The 20,672-nt window shown below is 30.6% G+C and overlaps 4 protein-coding genes across 6 annotated transcripts; 1 reads left to right on the top strand and 3 right to left on the bottom strand.

Annotated features, from left to right (window-relative positions):
• Positions 1-900: 900 nt before the first annotated feature.
• Positions 901-3,638, bottom strand: LOC108459476 (uncharacterized). Its single transcript, XM_017758849.2, has 2 exons — positions 2,658-3,638; positions 901-1,391 (listed from the first exon to the last, which is right to left on the bottom strand). The coding sequence occupies exons 1-2, from the start codon at positions 3,415-3,417 to the stop codon at positions 1,051-1,053; spliced, it is 1,101 nt and encodes a 366-aa protein (XP_017614338.1). The 5' UTR covers positions 3,418-3,638; the 3' UTR covers positions 901-1,050.
• Positions 3,639-7,691: 4,053 nt separating this feature from the next.
• Positions 7,692-10,007, bottom strand: LOC108458214 (probable protein phosphatase 2C 9). Of its 3 annotated transcripts, none has more exons than XM_053026551.1 (6): positions 9,755-10,007; positions 9,371-9,480; positions 8,906-9,145; positions 8,506-8,782; positions 8,262-8,416; positions 7,692-8,177 (listed from the first exon to the last, which is right to left on the bottom strand). In XM_053026551.1, exons 2-6 carry the CDS (start codon positions 9,395-9,397, stop codon positions 8,037-8,039), a joined length of 840 nt encoding a protein of 279 aa, XP_052882511.1. In that variant the 5' UTR covers positions 9,398-9,480; positions 9,755-10,007; the 3' UTR covers positions 7,692-8,036. The 3 variants fall into 3 exon arrangements, with proteins under 3 accessions (XP_052882511.1, XP_017613008.1, XP_052882512.1); XM_017757519.2 differs by having other exon boundaries at positions 9,610-10,006; XM_053026552.1 differs by lacking the exon at positions 9,755-10,007 and adding an exon at positions 9,599-9,706.
• Positions 10,008-14,067: 4,060 nt separating this feature from the next.
• LOC108457892 (ubiquinol oxidase, mitochondrial) lies at positions 14,068-17,512 on the top strand. Its single transcript, XM_017757093.2, has 4 exons — positions 14,068-14,683; positions 15,146-15,274; positions 16,164-16,652; positions 17,269-17,512. Exons 1-4 carry the CDS (start codon positions 14,342-14,344, stop codon positions 17,326-17,328), a joined length of 1,020 nt encoding a protein of 339 aa, XP_017612582.1. The 5' UTR covers positions 14,068-14,341; the 3' UTR covers positions 17,329-17,512.
• On the bottom strand, positions 17,461-20,266 carry LOC108457893 (copper-transporting ATPase PAA1, chloroplastic-like). Its single transcript, XM_017757094.2, has 4 exons — positions 19,834-20,266; positions 19,508-19,561; positions 19,267-19,420; positions 17,461-17,797 (listed from the first exon to the last, which is right to left on the bottom strand). Exons 1-4 carry the CDS (start codon positions 20,194-20,196, stop codon positions 17,757-17,759), a joined length of 612 nt encoding a protein of 203 aa, XP_017612583.1. The 5' UTR covers positions 20,197-20,266; the 3' UTR covers positions 17,461-17,756.
• Positions 20,267-20,672: the final 406 nt, after the last annotated feature.

The raw sequence follows: 20,672 nt of genomic DNA, 5'->3' as shown, positions 1-20,672 counted from the left end.
TAAATTAAAATTTATTATTTTTAAGTAGACTAAAATATAAATTTATCATTATTAATTTAAAATTTTAAAAATTATAAAATATCTAAATGAATTTTTCCTATTTTAGAAAAGACCGAAGCCTGCTAATTCCTAGCCACTGAAGCTAATGATTAGTTTACAATTTTATTTTTAAAGAAGGTTTTAATTGTTTTTCTAATATATATTTAAGTCGAATTTAGTTTAGCCATTAAAAATCCAATAAAATTCCATTAAAAATATAATTAGGATAGCCATTAATATTAAAATATCCAATAAAATTTTAAACGTTAGTTGTTCATTGCTATTACGATTGAATATTGCTTGAAAAATGTAGTAGAAAAGTACTGTAAAAAAATATGATTTAATAATTTTTAAAGTTCTTCGTTATTGTAAAAAATTGTGATTGAAGGTTAAAATATATTTTTTGAACAAGACAGTGAAAAATAAAGAACTAGTTAAATTATATAATATTTAAATAATTTAATATAATGGTATATAAAATATAAATTTTAAATACTTTTAAAGTAATTAATATATATTATTTGTATTTAATATAATGGTCTATAAATTATTTTGTCTCTATATTATTCAATTTCAAATTTTAATTTTGACTCATTCAATAGTTGCTACGTTCATTAACTAAAATGAGATTTACTTTTTTTTATAGATACTATGTGAAAATAATAAATTAACATAATATTATAAAATACTAGGTACTACTTTTGGGTCTAATTCTAAATTCCATCCTTCTACTTTATAAACTTGAAAAACTAATCTTTTATTTTAATTTGTTAGAATTTGATCCTCGTACTTAATTAAAAGTGAAAAATAAATCAGAGTTGTTAGTACAGACATGAATCCACGGTTATGGTTGTACCAAGATTTTTCTGACTATACTTGGATCAAGAACAAACTTATATAAAAAGAAAAAAGATTCATACAATTTAGGCAGGTTCATAAAATAATACCCATATAAATATCCTAATCATTGAGCTTCAAATATTTATTATATAATTCAAAGATGATTCAGGCTTACATCTTGAATGGAGGAAGAAAGAGCTTACGAGAAGTGGTGCACCATCGAGCATACGAAGCATGGAGGTTAGGCCAGTCGGAAGATGGGCAATACGTGAAATGGTGAAGCCAAAGCGAAAGCACTTGCTCCTGCTCTTCGTGTTGTAGCATGGCGATGGTGTCTTCCAATATCTTCTCGAGCTCGGCTCTTTCGCTTAGGCTCAGTACCGGCATGTCCGTGCCGTTACTACCTCTGCACAACAATGGCAGCCATGAAGTTAGCATCTTCATCTTCGTTTGCCTCGACCCTTCTTCGGTCGCTTCCGAATCCATATCCTTCATTTGTTTGAATAAGAAAGCTGCATTATGAATAAACATGCGCAAGAAGATATGTTACTCGGACTTGGGTCATTTAAGATACAGGTAACAACATAAACACCAAGGTACCTAAAAGTCATTTATCAAAATAATCATGGACTTGTCTTTTGGGCCCTTATGTTGAAAGAATGAAAGATTACGTGAGGGAAATGTACAACAAAATGATAGTCAAACAAGATTAAGAGGGTTCGAAATTTGGCATAAAATAGACCAAGTCCCTATTGGAAGAATATTGCAAGCACTGTCAGCCATTCGAACAGGCGAACGGCCTAAGACTTTGTCTTTTTCGACTATTTTTCTTTGCTAAAATTATGATTTTGGTCCCATACTTCAATTCTAAATTTCTGATCTTTTTCAATGTCATTGATAGTAAAGTTGGTTAAATTTAGAGTAAATTATCAAAATATTCATTTTTGTTTACATCAAACTACATTTTAGTCACTTATGTTTAAGATATTACGATCTAATCACTTACATTTAACATGCTATAACATTTTATTCTTTGAGTTGTTAATTGTCATTAATAGTATAACAAGAACCGACGTGACACATTAAATAATTATTTCAAACAAAATTTTAAATTAAAGCATACAATTAGTTTCCATATTTTTTTTATTTTGAATAATTTAATTTTTTTCCTTTATATTTTAAAATTTTTCTTTTCTTTTTTCATTCTTTTTGTTTCTTACTTTGTTTTCCTCCTTCGTATTTTTTAATGTGATTTTTAATGTTTTTATTTGTTTTCAAGAAAATGAAAGTATAAAGACCAGTTCTAATAAATGGAATGCATAGAAAATTATGTTAAAAGAGATGGAAAATAGAAGAAAATAAAGGAAATGCAAAAAGATTGAAAAAATATATATATAAAAGTTAAATTGCTCAAAATAAAAAATATATATTAAGATTAATTATATAATTTAACCTAAAATATTTGTTTGAAATGATGATTTAACGTGTCATGTTAACTTACCATTACACCATTAACGATAATTAATGGCTCAAAAACTAAAATATTATAACATATTAACGTAAATCACTAAAACATAATATTTCAAATATAAGTGACAAAATGTAATATGAGGTAAATAACAATAACTATTTTAACAATTTACCCTTAAATTTAATACTATTAATCAAAATTCTGACATGTACTTTAGGATAGTAGAAGGACTAAATTATGGCGAATACTAAATCTTAAAATTTTAGGATAGTAGAAGGACTAAAACCAAAAATAGAGGGAAACATACCCGAAACGTTTACCAGGGAACCTTGAAGACGCGGTTCAGCCGACAAAGAAAGCCCGGCGAGATTTGAAGCCGATGCCCATCTCTCAACAGCCTCTTCCTCAAATCCACAACCAGCCAATTCCTCCGCCAACCAAAGCAACTCAGCCGCCAGCTTCTCCATCGAATTCCCCGAACGGCTCACACCCACTCTCCCACTCCCTACCCCAACCGCACGTAAAAGCCGATTCAACTGATAACAAACCGGTCCAAACCCAGCACCATAATGACCAACCCAGCCTTGCCCCAATTCAAGCATTGCAGCTTCAACCAGGCAAAGTGTCCTCGAAAAAGCCGCCGATAAAACCGTCCGATTCATTTCACGCAAAGCTTCAATATCTTCCTTATTGTTCTCTTCTATAAGCTGTTCCGCTAAAGATCGAACGATCCCATACTTGCTAGAGCTAACAGGAATGTCATTAACGCTCCACAGCAGCTGCGAAAGTGCCCGACCGATCCCCGAGTCACCAACACCACCATAGCCAACGAAGTAGCCGCTGCTTTGGGTGGAATCATCGTCCGCTTTTAAAGATTGTGAAAAAGAAGGGAACAAGCGTAGGAAGAAGGGAAAGGAAGCAATGACGAGATAACGAAAGATTTCGAGTACCTTGTATTTTTCTGCTAAAACTAAGATGGATTTATCGGCATAAACAAGTAAAGAAGTCACTGTGTTGCGAAGGAGTAATGGTGCCATGAAAATTGCAGAGTTCTCCATCATGCCCATGCTTTATTTTCTCCCTTTTCCTTCGGTTTTTTTGTGGGATATGGTTTGATTGTGTAAGTAAAAGGGAAGAACTTTGATGGGGTTAAAGACTTGAGGCAGAAGGAAGTGAATTTGTAGGTTTTAGGCTTATTGGGGTTGAATCGAAATTGTTTAGTATACGAGGGATGGAGATTTGTGGGTAATACTTGTCAATGGGAATCTCGAGTATATACTGTCGGAAAATATTGGATATCTCTTGGAAATAGCTAATATAGATTTTTTTTATTTAAAGTTAAAAATATAAAATTATTAGGTTGCTGAGGTATTTAGAAAATTACAGTCACTCAATTATGATTTTTATTTTATTTTAGTCATTTAATTATTAACTTTTTATTTAATCACTAAAATTTTTAAAATTAAATATTTTAATCAGTAATTTTTTATTAATTTAATAATAAATTTAACTTTTAATATTTATATAATTTATCTTAAATATAAAAAATTCAATAAATTTTAACTCTAGATTCTAAAAAAAATATTTTACTGTCAATCCTACATCCCAAGTGCTCACTTAAACTAAGGGGCCTGTCTACCTAGAGACCTACATTATCCGATGAAAAATCATTTGGAAGACTTCTTGCAATACATGTGTTACATCCCAATGCATGTTATAGCACCAGCTGTCTACTTAGGAGCCTTCTTCATCTAATCATATAGTAGGAGTCCCACAACCCTACTACATAGCCTATAAAGGTTGCTGTTCATTGAAGCCTACAAGCAGTTCATCTTCCACCTTTGCATGAGTATTTTCTTTTATTTAGTTTATTTTTTTTGTCTTATATTATAATATTTAATTTTATTTTCACTGTTAACAAACCGTCCATCTAAAAGGAGAAACAGGCAGAAAAGGGTATTAAATCCCTTAAGTGAACCACAAGCTGAGTAATCTTTGAAAAATTATAGTCTAATTTAAGTTTTTTATATAAAATTTATACCTTTGACCCTCAAGAATTTTTAATTTTATTTCAACCCCTAATAGAAAATTCCTAACTCATGTATATTTCATAAAAAATAAAAAAAGTTCATAAATTTTTTTATATTATTCGTAAGTAATAAAATACATATAAACTATCACGAGAGTTATCACATTAATATCATTAATGTAACATTATTTATCCGATTCGATCATCGGACTTAGGTAATAGAATGCTATAAGCAAAAATCAAATAAGTTGCATGTAATTTATTAACTAAAATTTCAATTAATTATCATCAAATCACCTACAATCAAATATAAAAATATTTTGCAATTCTATATGGACCTAATCGTGAAATCCAAGCAAAAAATAGAGTTGAATTGTAAAATTTCAACATTTTTAAGTTGGTATCGATGCCGTTTCGATACTTTATTTGGTATTGATACCAAATCAAGATTCTGATTATTTACAAAAACAAGGGCATCGATATTTTATGAACAAAAATCGATACTTGTATAAGCATCGATATCATTTTAGCATTCTATTAGCTTTAAAAACTGCTCATATGGTCAAGTATCGATACCAAATGCCAAAATATCGATACTTGAGCTCAGAAATAGTAATAACTTATCTTTAAAATGTTCATTTCTATGTCCAAATCACATACTGATCAAAAGTAAACTATATCAACCAAAGACATCTTAATATCACCTACACAATCAACCTAAATGTCTAACGAATGTGTCTACACCTCAATATCAAGCCAAATATTCAAGCATTCAAGCATTCAACATTTGATTTCATATAAGCTTTATAACCTAAATACTTGAACTACCAAATAATTTTCAAACATAACATAGATATAAACATGAACTTACTAGCTGTTGATAAGCTTGAACTAAGCATGCATCACTTAACCCTTCCAATACATGATAAAACATTCAAATTCACTTATAAAACATACACCAAATACTGTCATCCGTTGCAAAACTATGTACCAACCATCATTATCACAACTTTGCATTAACCAAATACGCACCTAGCATATTAACTTCTCAACTATCAAACCATTATGCACATAACCAAACTACTATAGCAATATAACATCAACTTGACCATTTCCATCAACCACATATAGAAACACATATACACATAACATTCAAATACCATCAAGATACAAAATGATCATATTGCCAAAAAGACTTCCTAAGCACATGCCAAGAAAAAAAATTTATAACATCACAACATTTGAGTTCGGGATTGCCGCTGGATGTTGAGTCGATGATCGATTCTTTAAAATTGGTGGTTTGAGTCTCTCTCATGCAAGTGATTTGCATAATTAATATTTTACAATATACCAACACTTATCTCATAAACCTTGCAGGTCGTATTACTACTGACAGAAATGCTCTCCTCTATGAACTTTAAGACTCTTGACAAAAACGAGAGATAAAACTTAAATACAATTCAAAAGATTTAACTGATTGTCCAATAGACAACACCTAAAACATTTTTTCTCGCAAAATCAATCTCCCTCAACAACAACCATATCTTAATAAAAGAGAGTACATAATTACATTTTTTTTTAAAATAAATTGAAGATTCAGTTCATCAATGATAATAAACAAAGGAAAAAAATATTTCTTTTTTCCTTTAAAAAAAATGACAGACAGGCAACACGCCATGCCTTTGGCAGCCACGAATTAAAGATATCTATTTAAACGAATTAATTATATATTATATACAATAATTAATTCACCAAAAATTAATTAAAAAGTATATTTAATTCATAAATAAGGCAATTAAAATAAGTCTAATTGCATATATTGGACAAAGATATCTTAGGGTATAAAAATGATAATGGGATATTTTTAAAATTCTAATAATATATTAATTATTTATAAGAGAGAATATAAATTATAATATTAAAAAAAATGTTGTACTAATATAGTTGATTAATATATACTCTAAGCAAGATTTTTAGAACTGGACCAATGGTCGAATTTGTCATGCCATTGGTTTGTAGGATTCAATTAAATAAATCATTAAAAATCATAAAAGAATCCGGCTCAATCCATTTTTAGTTTGATTCAATTAGTTCGTACCAGTTCATAGGTCAAACGACCTAATGCCTCTCTTCAAGCCGATACCCCAGCCAATCCGGTCCGGATCAAATAACCATGACTCTAAGTCTCTATACTTTGCACATTTAGAATTTAGTCCTTCTACTTTTATTTTTAAGAATTTAATCCCTCTAAATTCTGGATTTAAAAACCTACTTTCAAATTATATATAACCACGTAACATTGTAATCGAAAAGTTAACTATATTAACTATTTGAATTAATCAATAACATTATAAAAATATAAAGAAAGAATTATATTAAAATTAAAGTATAAGGCTTAAATCTCAATTTTAAGCATATTAGAAGGACCAAAACTGCAAATTAACCCTCATTATAAAATGGAAAGAAGAAAAAGAAGAAGAAAAGAGACAGGGTAAGTGTGTCACGTGTCAGTATGAGATATATAGATATATATTTAAAATTTTAGTTTATTTTAAGGAGTAAAATTGAAATTATATCACTTTTAAAATCTCAAAAATATATATATATATATTATAACCTGAATCATTCACATAATAAAATTTATATATCTTAAGTATAATTATAATAAAAGGGTTACCTGAAATATATATAATAGAAAAGGTAAAATATACAATTAGTTATTCAATTATTAGCTTGTTTTTGTTTTGGTCATTAAATTATAAAACTTTATATTTCCATCACTAATGTTATTATTTGTTTCTGTTTTAATCACCCCTGTTAAATCATTAATAAGAAAGATGTAACTTTTTTAATTAGTGAAATTCAGAAATAGAGAGGATTAAATTTATTCAATTATTGTCGACTAAATCTTTGTTCGATTGGCATCAACATTGGTATCAATACAGGAGGATGTGGGTTTAAGCACACTAAAGCACGTTTATTCTCCTATTTAAGGGTTGGGGAGGGGGTAATGGGTAGTTCTAGGTATTATATAAAAAAATTGTTGAACTATTTAGAATTAAAATTAAATTGATAGAATATGTAAGTATTGAGGACTGAATATAAAATTATACCAATTAAAAAAAATTCACAACCTCCCATCAAAATAGAAACAAAAGAACTAACATGATCATTTTTATAATTTGGTGACAAAAAAATATAATTTTTTAGTGAATTTCAATAATTAGACAAAGCCCGAACAACTGATGCTACTAGCATAACTTGAACTCAAGTCACACTTGAAACAAATGAACATTCTTAACTATCATGCTATCACATGGAACTTTAAATATTATAAAGAAATTAAATGTAATAAAATATATAACTACAAACTAATTAATTTGAAATTCTTAAAAAAGTTTTGAATATTTTAAACTATAAATATTAAGATATTATAAAATAAAAAGAAATCAACTGTAAATATTTTCCCTGGAGCTTTTCCAACTATAATTGAAGAAATCAAGCAATATATGAAAGCCGCATTAGAACATTAATTTTACAAAAGGAGACAGGAGTATATGGAGACACTGAACCATCACCATGATTCATATTTACTCCCATTGATGATTCGTATCATGCGCAATCGGGGATGTGTTTTGGGTCGCATTCGGTTTTCATTCACCCCTTCAAACGAACTACGATACAGGAGATATCGTCCTTGCTGTCTCTGTTCAATGCCTCCGCGGCTAGCTTTTTCGCCGCTCGTTGCGGATCCTTGGTCTTTTTCGCAATGTCGACTGCTTCTTGGTTCGACATAACCTGGATTTGGTTCGATAGAGTATGAAAAAAACGAGATAAAAAGAAACATGAGAAGTTGTTGGTGTCCGGAGAGGGATGAATTACCTTCCATAGTCCATCACTTGCAAGGATGAGAAGGTCAGTATTCGAGTTAATATCGGCATTTTGTATGTCGGGATCAGATCGGAGGTGTAATTTTAAGTTCTTGTCCCCGAACGCACGGGAAACAGCAAGTTGGCCGTTCACTCTTGCAACATCCCCTGGGATAAAATGCAATGCATACAATGCGTAAGCCTCCCCGAAACAAACTTATTTACTTTGATTTATTAAGGGTAGTTTTCGAAATAACCTGGCAAGTTCGAGACAAATCCGCCTCGGTTCTCGATGCTTCCTCGCTCTGTGCTGGGCTCATGATCGATACTCATCTGCATTGCTTGTCCATTCTTCGATAAAACGGCACGTGAATCTCCGACATTGGCTACCCATAGTTTTCGCCCATCTATCAAAATCGCAGTGACAGCAGTCGATCCCCCTCGTCCTAAGTCCGGACTATGCGAAAGAATCGCTTGGTCTGTTTTCTCATAAGCTTTCAAAATCGACCTATTGGGATCGGTCCAAAACTCCTCCTGCAATCCATATAACAAAAAGTTGAAGGACGTACTTCAACAAACAATGCATGTAACCAGCGAGTTCCGGCCGGAACAACTTGAAATTCGGATTATTTCATATTTGATTGTTCGGGAACTCACATCCTTTAAGATATTGGGGAGCAAATGCTTTTGCAGATAGGCAGGCACACTGTCCCCCAAATGACCATCATATATAGCAAAAAGTCCGAGTTCGTGCCCCTGAAGTTGCGTGAACTTTGCGACATGATAATCCTCCATAGGATGATTCGCTTTACCTTTCAGTAAAGCGAATCCATACTTGACAGCGCCGTTATGGCTTCTGCCCTTCCCGGAACTACATGAAGATCGTCCTCCAACAATCTAAAAGAGAATAATAACAACAATTATATGTATTTTGCATAAGATTTTCCATATGATTTCAATGTTCTTGCATAACATCAAAGATAAACACAAAATTTGCCGTAAAGTCAAAGCTACAAATTAGGCTTTTATATATAAGATTATATAAAAGCCTAATTGAGAGCTACAAATTAGGAAAAACAAAAGAAAAGAAAAATCGAAAAGAGAGTTAGTTGAGAAAATTACAGAGTTGAAGCAACATAGATTATCCATATGAATTGAATCCACTTCCTTTTGCTACAAATCAACATCTAAAAAGGAGCCATTTGTTTTCTTTTTTCTGGGAATTCTTCAATCTGCAAAATCAATCAAAAAAAAAAACACAAAATCATGAAAAGGGTATCTAAGAATTTACATAACCGATCAAACAAAAACACCCAATTCCCGAGAAAATTCAAAAGAAAGAAAGAAAACCCAGAACCGACCAAGACTTGAATTGCACAATTCTTGACTATAATCTTTTGAAAGATTTAAAAAAAAGAAAAAGAAAAAAGAAAGTCTACAGTACAGTAAGTGTTATAAAAAAGAAAGAAAACCCAAAAAACAAGAAAAGTTTTTTTGAGGGCCTGCCCTTATTGACTTTTTTGGGTTTTGGAATTTTCTTCATGGTTTTACAGAGTGTAGAAAGGAAAAAAAAAAGGGGTTAGTTTTGTGTTTAGCTTAGGCTCCTCCCATGGTGGAACAGTGGGGGGAAGGGTGAGAGACCCCACAGGGGGTGAATTTTATGACTGAAAATGAAATTCTTAGACTGTTATGTCCAATCAAAGGGCTTCTTCTTTTTTTTTTCCTTCCCCCACCGTATTAAAAGATGTGTTTTTATGATTGGAGGTTAAAGCCAAGTATTAAGTGTTTGATTGATATGTAAAATTCTATTAAGGGTTTAATATATAATTTGACCCCGAACTTTGTTTATTTCTATATAGTTAGTCTCTAAATTTGTATTTTGCCAATTAAGTTGGTACCTCCACATTAGTACTGCTAGTTTGTGCTGATGTGGCACTACTAGCCAATTCGGTAGTGTTATGTGATAACCTTTTAATGAGACACGTGATAAACATAAATTTAAAAAAATAGAAGTATATAAATTATGTTTGTCACGTGGTATTATGAAGAGACTATCACATGACACCATCAGATTGGATAAAAATGTCATATCAACATAAGTTAACAGTGATAGCTGAAGAGACCAACCTAGTTGATGAAATGCAAGCTCAGAAACCAATGAGGTCAAAAAAAAAATTAAGGACCAAATATATACAAATAGACAAGTTCAGGGGCTAAATTATATATTATCTTATCTATTAACATCAAATTTAGCATTTAACATTTACCTCCTTTTATTAAATTGATCATTATTCTTTTTTAAGCTAAATTTAATCTTTAACTTTTAAAATGTCAAATTTGACCATTAATTTTTAAAAAAGAGTCAAATTGTTTTTTAACCAAAATATTAGCTAAATGTTAATTTTTAAAACATTTCAACCTGCATGATAATCCAAATGTACCCATACTAATTTTTTTCTAAATTTTTAGAAACTTTTTATTTTGAATATTATTTTTTATTTTTTACAATTTTTATAAATTTTCAATTATTTTAAATCAAACCGTGGTCAAATCGGTTAGACTATCGATCCACCAGTTCGAATAAAAAAGATTAAAAATAAATAATAATAAAAACTCAATTTAACTAGTTTTTTAGTCGGTCCATATCGGATCTCAATCAAACCGGTTCAAAGCCATTCTTCAAATCGATACCCAACCAGTCCAGTCCAGTTCAAACATCCTTTAATATTTGTTGACATAGTATATAAGACAAATAATATCATATTAGCATGAATTATATGTGGACTACTAAGCGAGTTGTCATGCTAATATTATTAAAAGAAAAAGTAATGTTTCAGACTTTTAATTAGTATTTCCATTTAAAAAGTGATTTGACTCATTTTTAAAGATTAAAGGTTAGATGTAGCTTAAAAAAAGTTAAAGCCAATTTAACAAAAGATGTAAATATTGAGGACTGCATTTGACATTATATTTTTTTTATATGCAAATTTTAGTTTTGGTTTCTCTATGCATAAATTTGAAATCTATTCTCTATAATTTATACAATGTTAAAGTTTTTCTATTAGTCATTATACTTTGTGAATGTGATGGACATAATCCATGTACATTAATTTGGTCATTTTTAGTCCTTATATCTTTCAAAATTTAAATTTCAATCACCGCCAAATGATTATTGTTAAATTCATCAAGTTAAGTTTTGTTATTTCTAGAATCTAATCGAGTTCGAGTTTTGAAAATTTTTAAAAATATAATATTAAGAAAGTTTTAGTCTCTATTTAGAGATTTAACTCAACTCAACTCGGGATATAATCAAAACTCAATGCGACAATGTGACTATTACATGTTAGAAGTTGTTAATAAGATAATGAAAAATAACAATTTTATGTTATGTTATGTATAATTGTAAAACAATTTATATGTAATGGAATAGATATAAATAAATATAAAAGGACGAGCCTTTGTTGTATTCATGGGTTAGTATCTTCACTCGAGATAAAAGTATACCCACATTAGTTAATATCCCTTAACCATTAAGCTATTATCGAGAGTTAGATGAAATAATGAATGAAATTATTTTATCAAATATTTATAAATATATTTTTTTCCTTAAATAGAGAAAAGCAAGAATAATTAAGGTCAAGAGAAGCCAATGAAAGCTCGAAGGTGTTCAAAGCCTACTGCATTGTTTCTTTTTTCAAGTTTTCTGTTATTTATTGGTTGATGCTTAATGTTGATGTCTTGAAGAAGAAGTCTTACACTTTCAAAGGCTGGTTGAAGCTTCCATCCTATTTTAGTACATCCCAAAATTATGTCTACAAAAAATAATATCATAAGATTTAAGCATAAAAAAGATAGCGCGGAGAATAAGGATTTTGGCTTGGAGTTTGTTCGCAAACTTGAAGTGCAGAAAATAATATCAGAAGCTTAATTTAACTTGTATAATTTCAATTTTAATAAATAAATAATTTTATCAAATCTTAAAATACATATTATTTTACATCATTTTTGATTATTTGGATAAAGTTGTTCCAATTTGAGGGCCGTGACTTCATCAGGAATCATGTGAATTTAATCCTACCGGCTAATTGGGCAGTCAAACTTTGTTTTGGGTTTGATTTGCAAAATTGTGTCCTATGGACCGTTGACCGTTGACCGACGTCGTGTTGTGTATTTGTAATTATTTATTATGATTATAATTTATTTGAATGTATTACTTATAATTGTAATTCAAATTTTTAAAAATATATATAAGGAAATTGTAATTAAACATTTTATTGAATATAATAAAAATAAATTATTAAATGAAAATATAAATTAAGAATTAAATACTTTTTAATCTTAAACAATTCTTTAATTGATATATACACTGGGTCCTTGTTAATTTAACATAATTTTAAACATTTGGTAATTACTTTTATTTGGTAAATTATTTTATTGAATTAGAAAAAAATTGTAAAGACATTAATTATATTTTTCTACAAATATCATCTTAATTAAAAAGAAATAACATTTAAAAAGAATATTTTTTTTGGATTTTTTACCTGTCTAATGCAATGCAAATAAAAAATTAAATACTCAAATGGTATGTCAATATCATTATTTATCAAAATGGTATGTTTGAAACAGTAAGAGGGAGAGAGATGGCAGCACCTATGATTTTTCTGACACACTCATTGAATCATCATTACAAAATGATGTGTGTTTAAAAAATATATTTTTTAAGGGTGAAGAGGGAGAGATGGGCAGCACCAGTATTTTTTGATGCAAAAATACGGTATGACTGGTGGAGGATGAAAGAGAGGCAGCACCACATTGAAATTTGATGACCTAAAATATTCAGAGACTTAATATGTAAATTTGTTATTTTAATTGATTGCTAAATAAAACTTTTAGGTGCCGGCAAACTTTAAAAAGGTTAAATTGTTTCATAAGCCTTTTTATTTACTATTTTCATTTATTTTCTTTCAGCACAAATAATAGAGAGACCTAATTACCAATTAATTTTAAAAAGTTTTTAAAAAAGTATTTTTGTAAAAATCCAATTCCAACTAGAAAAAATTTATTTATCTTTAAAAAATAATTTTACAAAAAATTTATCTAAACAAAAATATATATTTTTAAAAAATATTTTATTATTGTTATGAGTGAGTTTTATTCAATTTTATTAAAGTATGTAATTCATTTATTTGAATGAAATTTATAATCTGTGAGGGCAATATTAGTGACGTAACGTACTAAAACATCCTTTTATTAGACGCGTTAAAGACTTTTCTTTTTCTTTCGAGGAGTTAGACTTTTCAAATTATTGTAAATATATTTTTATATTCCATATTAGAAGAAATATAATTTAACTTCAAATTATGTCTCTAATTTTAAATTTATCTTTAAACTTTAAATTATTTTAATTAAATTTTAAAATTTTTAAGGTTATGTCTATTAGGTCCTTTCGTTATTAAAATCTTTAATTTAATTGTTAAATGACACATTAGATCTTATATAATATAATTTAAAATGGAAATTTAAAAAATAAATATTGCAGAATAGATGTTTTGAAAATATTAGATTTGAAGTTTTCAAAGCTTTTATATTAGTTTTATCGTTTACTCTTTTTTTTTTCTGTAATGAAAAGACTTAATTAATATAATATCAATAGTTTAAGGATCTAATTAAAATGTTTTAAAATTTAGAGACTAAATTAAAATATGAATCATAATTTAAGGATATCTAGTGTAATTAACTCGTTGAATCAAGCAAGAGAACTCCAAAAATACATCCCATCAAATTGGAAAAAGTACATTCAAATGAGAAGATTATTGTTGGCCGCCGGAGATATAATTCAGTAGTGCAAAAGAACATAAAACATGTTACCCTTTATGAAATATCAACCCTTAAAAAAATTTTGTCATCCTATCAACGGCAGATTAAATATCAAGAAAATTAAAAATACACCGCGAAACACTGAATCATAAACCGTTTTCGCCCCGCCATTCTTTCCTCGATCCTTCTCCCGCTTCTCCACTCCTATATATATTATTATGGCCTCTCAACAACGACCTTATTAAGTCATAACAAATTCAAAAAAGAGAGAAGAAAATGAATCGTTTTGTATTAAGGTCAGTGAAGCAATGTCTGGTCAACGGCCAGAGGTACTACGGAAGCGGCGGCGGCGGCGGCGGAATGGTGTATGGATCCGCCTTGGTTGGGAGGAGCGTGCACTTGAGCGGACAGCGAAATGGAGTGATGTTTGGTGGGTTTGAGTGGCGAAGGATGATGAGCTCTGCTCCTGCTTCAATGGAGAAAGCGCCTTCGGAGAAGAAGGAACAGGAGAAGGAAGAGATGAAAGGGAAAGACGTAGTTGCGTCAAGTTATTGGGGGATTTCAAGGCCTACGATCACCAGAGAGGATGGCACCGTTTGGCCCTGGAACTGTTTCATGGTACCATTTCATCTTTCGTTAGACTTACTTTATTCCTTCACTTAAGAGTTAGTTATTTGGTTCAATTTTGGCAGTAATACACACGCACGCACACATCTATATAATATTCATTTTCTCCTCTCTTTGATCAGATCTGCGATTTAACTGCTGAATTCTTCGTTTCCACCTATATTCTAAGCTGCTATGTTTTTCTTTTAAGATGAAGCTGCTATATTGTTGACTTGTTACTGTTGATCAATCTTCGTGTTTGAATGTCAATTTTTTTTTTTTTTGAAAAAGTGCAACTTCTCTTTTTTCTCTTTAGCTGGGAATTTAAATTATTAAAATGAATAAATCGGTTTTTACCGTTACTTCAATTTTTAAATAAAGATTTATCTAAAACTTCGTAATTATAAAATTCTCGATCAATCTTTCAGTTTGATGATCTAATTTTGCACTGTTTGTTTATGCTCTATAATGCAGCCATGGGAAACGTACAAGGCAGATGTTTCAATTGATTTGAAAAAACACCATGTGCCAAAGAACTTCCTGGATAAATTAGCTTACAAAACAGTCAAATTTCTTCGAATTCCTGTAGATCTGTTCTTCCAGGTTTGTTGTGTTTTACTTTCTCTGTTCCATAATTACAGCATTCCATAATTTGTTTGATTGTATTTTATTATGTTCTTAATATGTCAATAGCTTTTAGATTTAGACTGAACTCTTCATTAAATTTAACACATTTGACATTTATATACCTGTGCCATCAGTTATTTAGATCCCAAACTGTCTTGGTATGTTTAAAGATTCTAAGGGATTTTTTTACACATTAGAAAACAAAATTGCTGTGTTTCTATATTATTATTTTCATTTCTATTGTATCATATATAAATTATTCAAATTCAGATGTGAGTGTCAGATATAAGTATGTGTCAGATATGTATATATTCAATATTTTAAATTTTTTTCTACATTTGTAGACTATCTTTGGAGTGATACATACTCGTACCCATGTCTTGATATGTATCATACATGGACGTGCACAGTGCACCTTAAGGCATTACACATTGTGGGTCTTTTGTAGATTTCTTAGTTAAAAGCTTACTCTTTGATGTGCAACTCTTTTAACCTCTTATATGCCCAATATGAGTATCTTTGGTTACAAGGCATTGAAGACACTATCCTTGGAGTGGTATATACTCGTACCTATGTCTTGATATGTGTCATATACGGATGTGCACTTCAAGGCATTGTAGAGTGGCTCTTTTGTAGACTTCGTAGTTAAAAGCTTATATTTTATGTGTAAATTTTAGCATCTTATATGTCCAGACATAAGTATGTTGAATATCTTTAAAAGATCTTTGTCCTTGAGGGTTATTAATCAATACCCATGCCAGTATATATCTCGGACAAGAATGTCTAGCACAATTACTTAAAAGTTTTTACATTCATATTTATATTCAAGGCATTGAGGTTCCTTTGTGGTTCATTTGAAATGCAGAGACGTTATGGCTGTCATGCAATGATGCTGGAAACAGTGGCGGCAGTCCCCGGCATGGTTGGCGGGATGCTTCTGCATCTCAAGTCTCTCCGTAAGTTCCAGCAAAGTGGTGGATGGATTAAAGCCTTACTTGAAGAAGCAGAGAATGAGAGGATGCATTTGATGACGATTGTGGAGCTCGTGAAACCCAAGTGGTACGAAAGGTTACTTGTTCTAGCTGTGCAGGGAGTGTTCTTTAATGGCTTCTTTGTTCTTTATCTGAGCTCCCCAAAATTGGCGCATAGATTTGTTGGGTATTTGGAAGAGGAAGCAGTTTTCTCCTACACCGAGTATTTGGAATCAATCGAAAGTGGTGAAACAGAAAATGTTCCAGCCCCTGCCATTGCCATAGATTACTGGAGGTTGCCTAAAGATGCCAGACTCAAGGATGTTATAACCGTGATTCGCGCTGACGAAGCTCATCATAGGGATATTAATCATTTCGCTTCTGTATGTATCACTCATCTCTTCCACTTTCCATGCTCATTTTCTTCTTTTAATGGTTTCTCTATAGCCATCCATTTTAACATTGCCAAGTTATTGTCTTTCAATAGTAGATCAATTTGGAATGTGACCCTTATAAATTCGGTCTGAACCAACTTTGACTTACTAAGTGTTTTGTTGATCCCAGTCAGTTTAGCCTTTCAAGTTAAGCTAGTAGCAGAGCCTTTAGATCAAATTAAGACGTGATCCCTTTTTTTTCCTTAGCTTATAAGATTGAATTCAGTATGAACCAAGCTTAAATTACTAAAGGCTTTATCTAATCTTTGATCCTGGTAAGTCTTAACCTTTCAGATCAACATAGTAGCTCGATTTTTAAATCAAGTCAATACATGACCATTTCTAGCCTAGCCCATAGGCTTGAATTCAATCTGTGCCAAGCTTTAATTATTAAATACTTAGTGCAATAACAAGTTTAACCTTTCGAGTTTAGATTAAGATATGACCCATTTTTGACTTAAATCCATAAGCTTGAATTCATGAGCTAACTTGAATTACTAAATACTTTGTCCAAGACTCAATCCCTACAATATGCTTATTTTTTTTTTTTGGGGGGTATATGCAGGATATTCAATTTCAGGGAAAGGAATTAAGGGAGGCACCCGCTCCAATTGGTTATCATTAACTCAATTCTATGTTGTATTATGGATATTCTTTTATATATTCCTATCTGATGCAAAACTTTGAATAGTATTTATTTCGCATTTAGAGTATAGATAGTTTAATTTCCTTAAAGGAAAGAGAAGAGTGTGACATATTGTAATCCTCCAAAAAAAATCAAATGCATATGATTTAGTTTTTATTCGATAGACACGTGTGAAAGATGATATATGATACCATGACATGAATCATGTGATATACAACAACAACAACAAAACCCTCTAAATAAATTCTACATTACCCCCATTTTGTAAAGTTAATACAAAATGAGTAAATGTCTTGATGAATTGTACAATTAATGAAATCTATAACTTCAAAGCCCATACTGTCACATCTAAGGACTTATTATGGTTGCTCTTTCAACACAGTTTTTTTTTTTTTCTTTTTTTTTTTTTATTGTGGTGAGACATCTCCAATAGCTTCCTCACCTGCCACTAAAAGCACAAATTTGCATGAATTATGTGGAAAACCAAACTTCACAAGCGTAAATGAATCACTAATCATAAGTTTACAAACAACAGGAAAAAAAATTGGCGTAAGATTTACAACATTTCATAATCTACTTGCAAAAAAGAACTTCATAAATTAATAGGCTGAAATTGAGGCCCAGGTTGCTCATATAACGGTCAAGCATTTCAAAATTGTTAAATAAAGTCTAGAACTTTTCAAACGTGCTCAAATAAGAAATTTTCAATTGTCGTATATTGGGTTTCAAATTATGTTATGTATATATTTGCTTTCCAAATAATGTTTTAATTCAGTTGTCATGTAATTCTAAACATATAAATAAAAACCCTAATTTGAGCACATTTGTAAAAGTTTAGCCTCTCAACTATTTTGAAAAGTTTAACCTTTATATGAGTAACCCCTAAGATGTTGAATCTTAATTAAAGCATTTAGCACCTCCAAAGTAACCAAAAAAAAAAAAAAACCTGAAATATTCAATGACCAAACTCAAAGAACTACAACAACCATGCGTATGACACCAAAATATTAGAAAATGGTCCCTAAGTGTATAGCTCCACATTAAGGTACTAAAACTTAGATAATATTGTCGAACAAGTAGGGGTGTTCAAACAATAGGTTTGGTTAATACCTAAATTGAATTACTTAAAATGTAAAAATCTTTAACCGTTAATCAAACCGAAATTTTTTTCAAATACATTAACTAAATCAAAATATTTCGATTAATTCAGTCGGTTAACCGAATTAACTGAAATTTATATGTATTTTATCTTTTGATTAAAATAAGTATAGAACATATAAAAAATACATTGCTAATGTTCATTTCAATTTTAAATAGTTCAAAAACTTTAAATAGAGGTGAAAACAACAAATAAGACACTAAAAACACTACATAATTAATTTCGACAAAATTATAATATTTATTATTTAATTATATATAATAAATATTATTTAATTCGCTTAATTAACAGATTTTGAACAGAATTAACCGATAACTAAAATTCTAAAAAGTCATTAATCGACCTTCAACAAAATTAAATTCGACCACCGATCGATTAACCGAATTAAATCGGTTCGATCAGTTATTCGGTTTTAACCGAATTATGAACACTCCTACGAACTAGGTTATGTATCTGAGTATGGTCAGATGTTTTTAAAAAACAAAAAAAAAATCATTTATTTAGAGCATGTGTCAGACACGAATAATTCAATAAAAAAATAAGAGTCAGTGCAACATAAGCAAGCCATGAAATCAATATTCAAGGAACAAGAAGTTGACCAAGAACGATGGCAACGAAAGCACTTTTATAATTATTCCAAGTTTCTTAGATTCAGGTGTGAGTATTCGACATTGCACTCAACAAGGGTATAATATATTCGACTTTTTTCATGTATTCGAAATGTCTCGGATTATATCACATACATGCTGAACACATACCTCGAAGCTCAGATTCGAAACCAGAACTAGTCAACTGTTTAGCTAATGCCTCCCCCAATTCCTTTTGCCAATTGGGTACAGCCTTGGCTTCGGAAACAGGCCACACCATTGCCGTCGCCGTTTTAAGATCGACGGTCGCGGAAGAGACTTGGGGCTGCACATTAAAGCAAAATGACACACTAAGAAATGTAAATAATTCGATTTAAAAGGGAAGAAAAAAACAATGGAGACATTAACTTACTTGACTTTCTAGTATTTTCTTCACACTCGAAGCACACCCGCCGCACATCATTCCCTAAATCACAGCAAATTCAAGAACAAAAAATTAGTAGCATTTTACCTTTTTTCTTTTTTTTCTTTTTCTTTTTAATTCTTCCTAAATTCAAAGAAGAAAAAAAAGGTTAATATGCCATTAGGTACCTGAATTTGACTTCAATGTTCAATTTGGTACCTGAAGTTTTTTTATTCGGTGACTTTTTTTGAATTAACTACCTATATATTTTTTCCAAGTATCAAATTGAATATCTGAAAAATAGGAATAATAACCTTAAAAAATCATTATCATACCCCAACATTAAGAATGATAACATCGGGAGACAAGGCAGAGAGATCGTCAACCACTCCAGCTCCCAATTTCGCCTTCGAATCACCTCCACCCGTTCCTTCCCCGCCGCCACCGCCACCGCCGCCGCTACTCCCATCATTTCCACCAAATTCGCCGCCGGTACCAGAAGAGACGCACTCCAAACGGCGGTGTAGGCGTTTGGGAATGGAGGAGATAGTCCTTAGAGGAAAAGAATAAGAAAGGACGGCGACATGGCCAAGGAGTGGAGACTGAGAGAAAGAGAACAAAGGGGATTTAGGGTTTAGGGGTTTAGAAAAGGAGAATGGAGTAAAAGCGGAGGGTAATGTTGAAAGTGTTGATTCCATCTCAACAATAGCGTCCGCGGCATACGGAACCGCGAAGGCAAAACACACAACTCTATTTGTTGATTCCCAAATATGTTATCTTACATTCTTTAATAAAATTGCGCCAAAAGTCCTCAAACTACTACTCATATTTTAAATTGATCTTAAATTTTAAAATTTTTTAATTACATCCCTAAACTTTGGAAATTATATAAATTAAGTTCTTCTGTTATTAAAACTATTAATTTTAATTTACTCCATATAAGATTATTAACAATTTTGATAGCGAATGACTTGATTGATATAAACTCCAATGTTTGAGAATATAATTAAAATGCTTTAAATTTTAAAGACCAAATTCGAATACAAATCATAGTTTGGGGATATTTGGAAGAATTTCTTTTTCCTTTTTCTTTTTATTGAAAATCCAAAAAAATGTGTTTTATACAATGGAGATTATATTATATTTTTTATTTTAAAAATTAAGTAAATTAATT

The sequence above is a fragment of the Gossypium arboreum genome, chromosome 4, assembly GCF_025698485.1.
Source record: "Gossypium arboreum isolate Shixiya-1 chromosome 4, ASM2569848v2, whole genome shotgun sequence".
In the NCBI taxonomy this organism is placed as follows: Eukaryota; Viridiplantae; Streptophyta; class Magnoliopsida; order Malvales; family Malvaceae; genus Gossypium; species Gossypium arboreum.
This window is presented reverse-complemented; position numbering and strand designations above follow the sequence as displayed.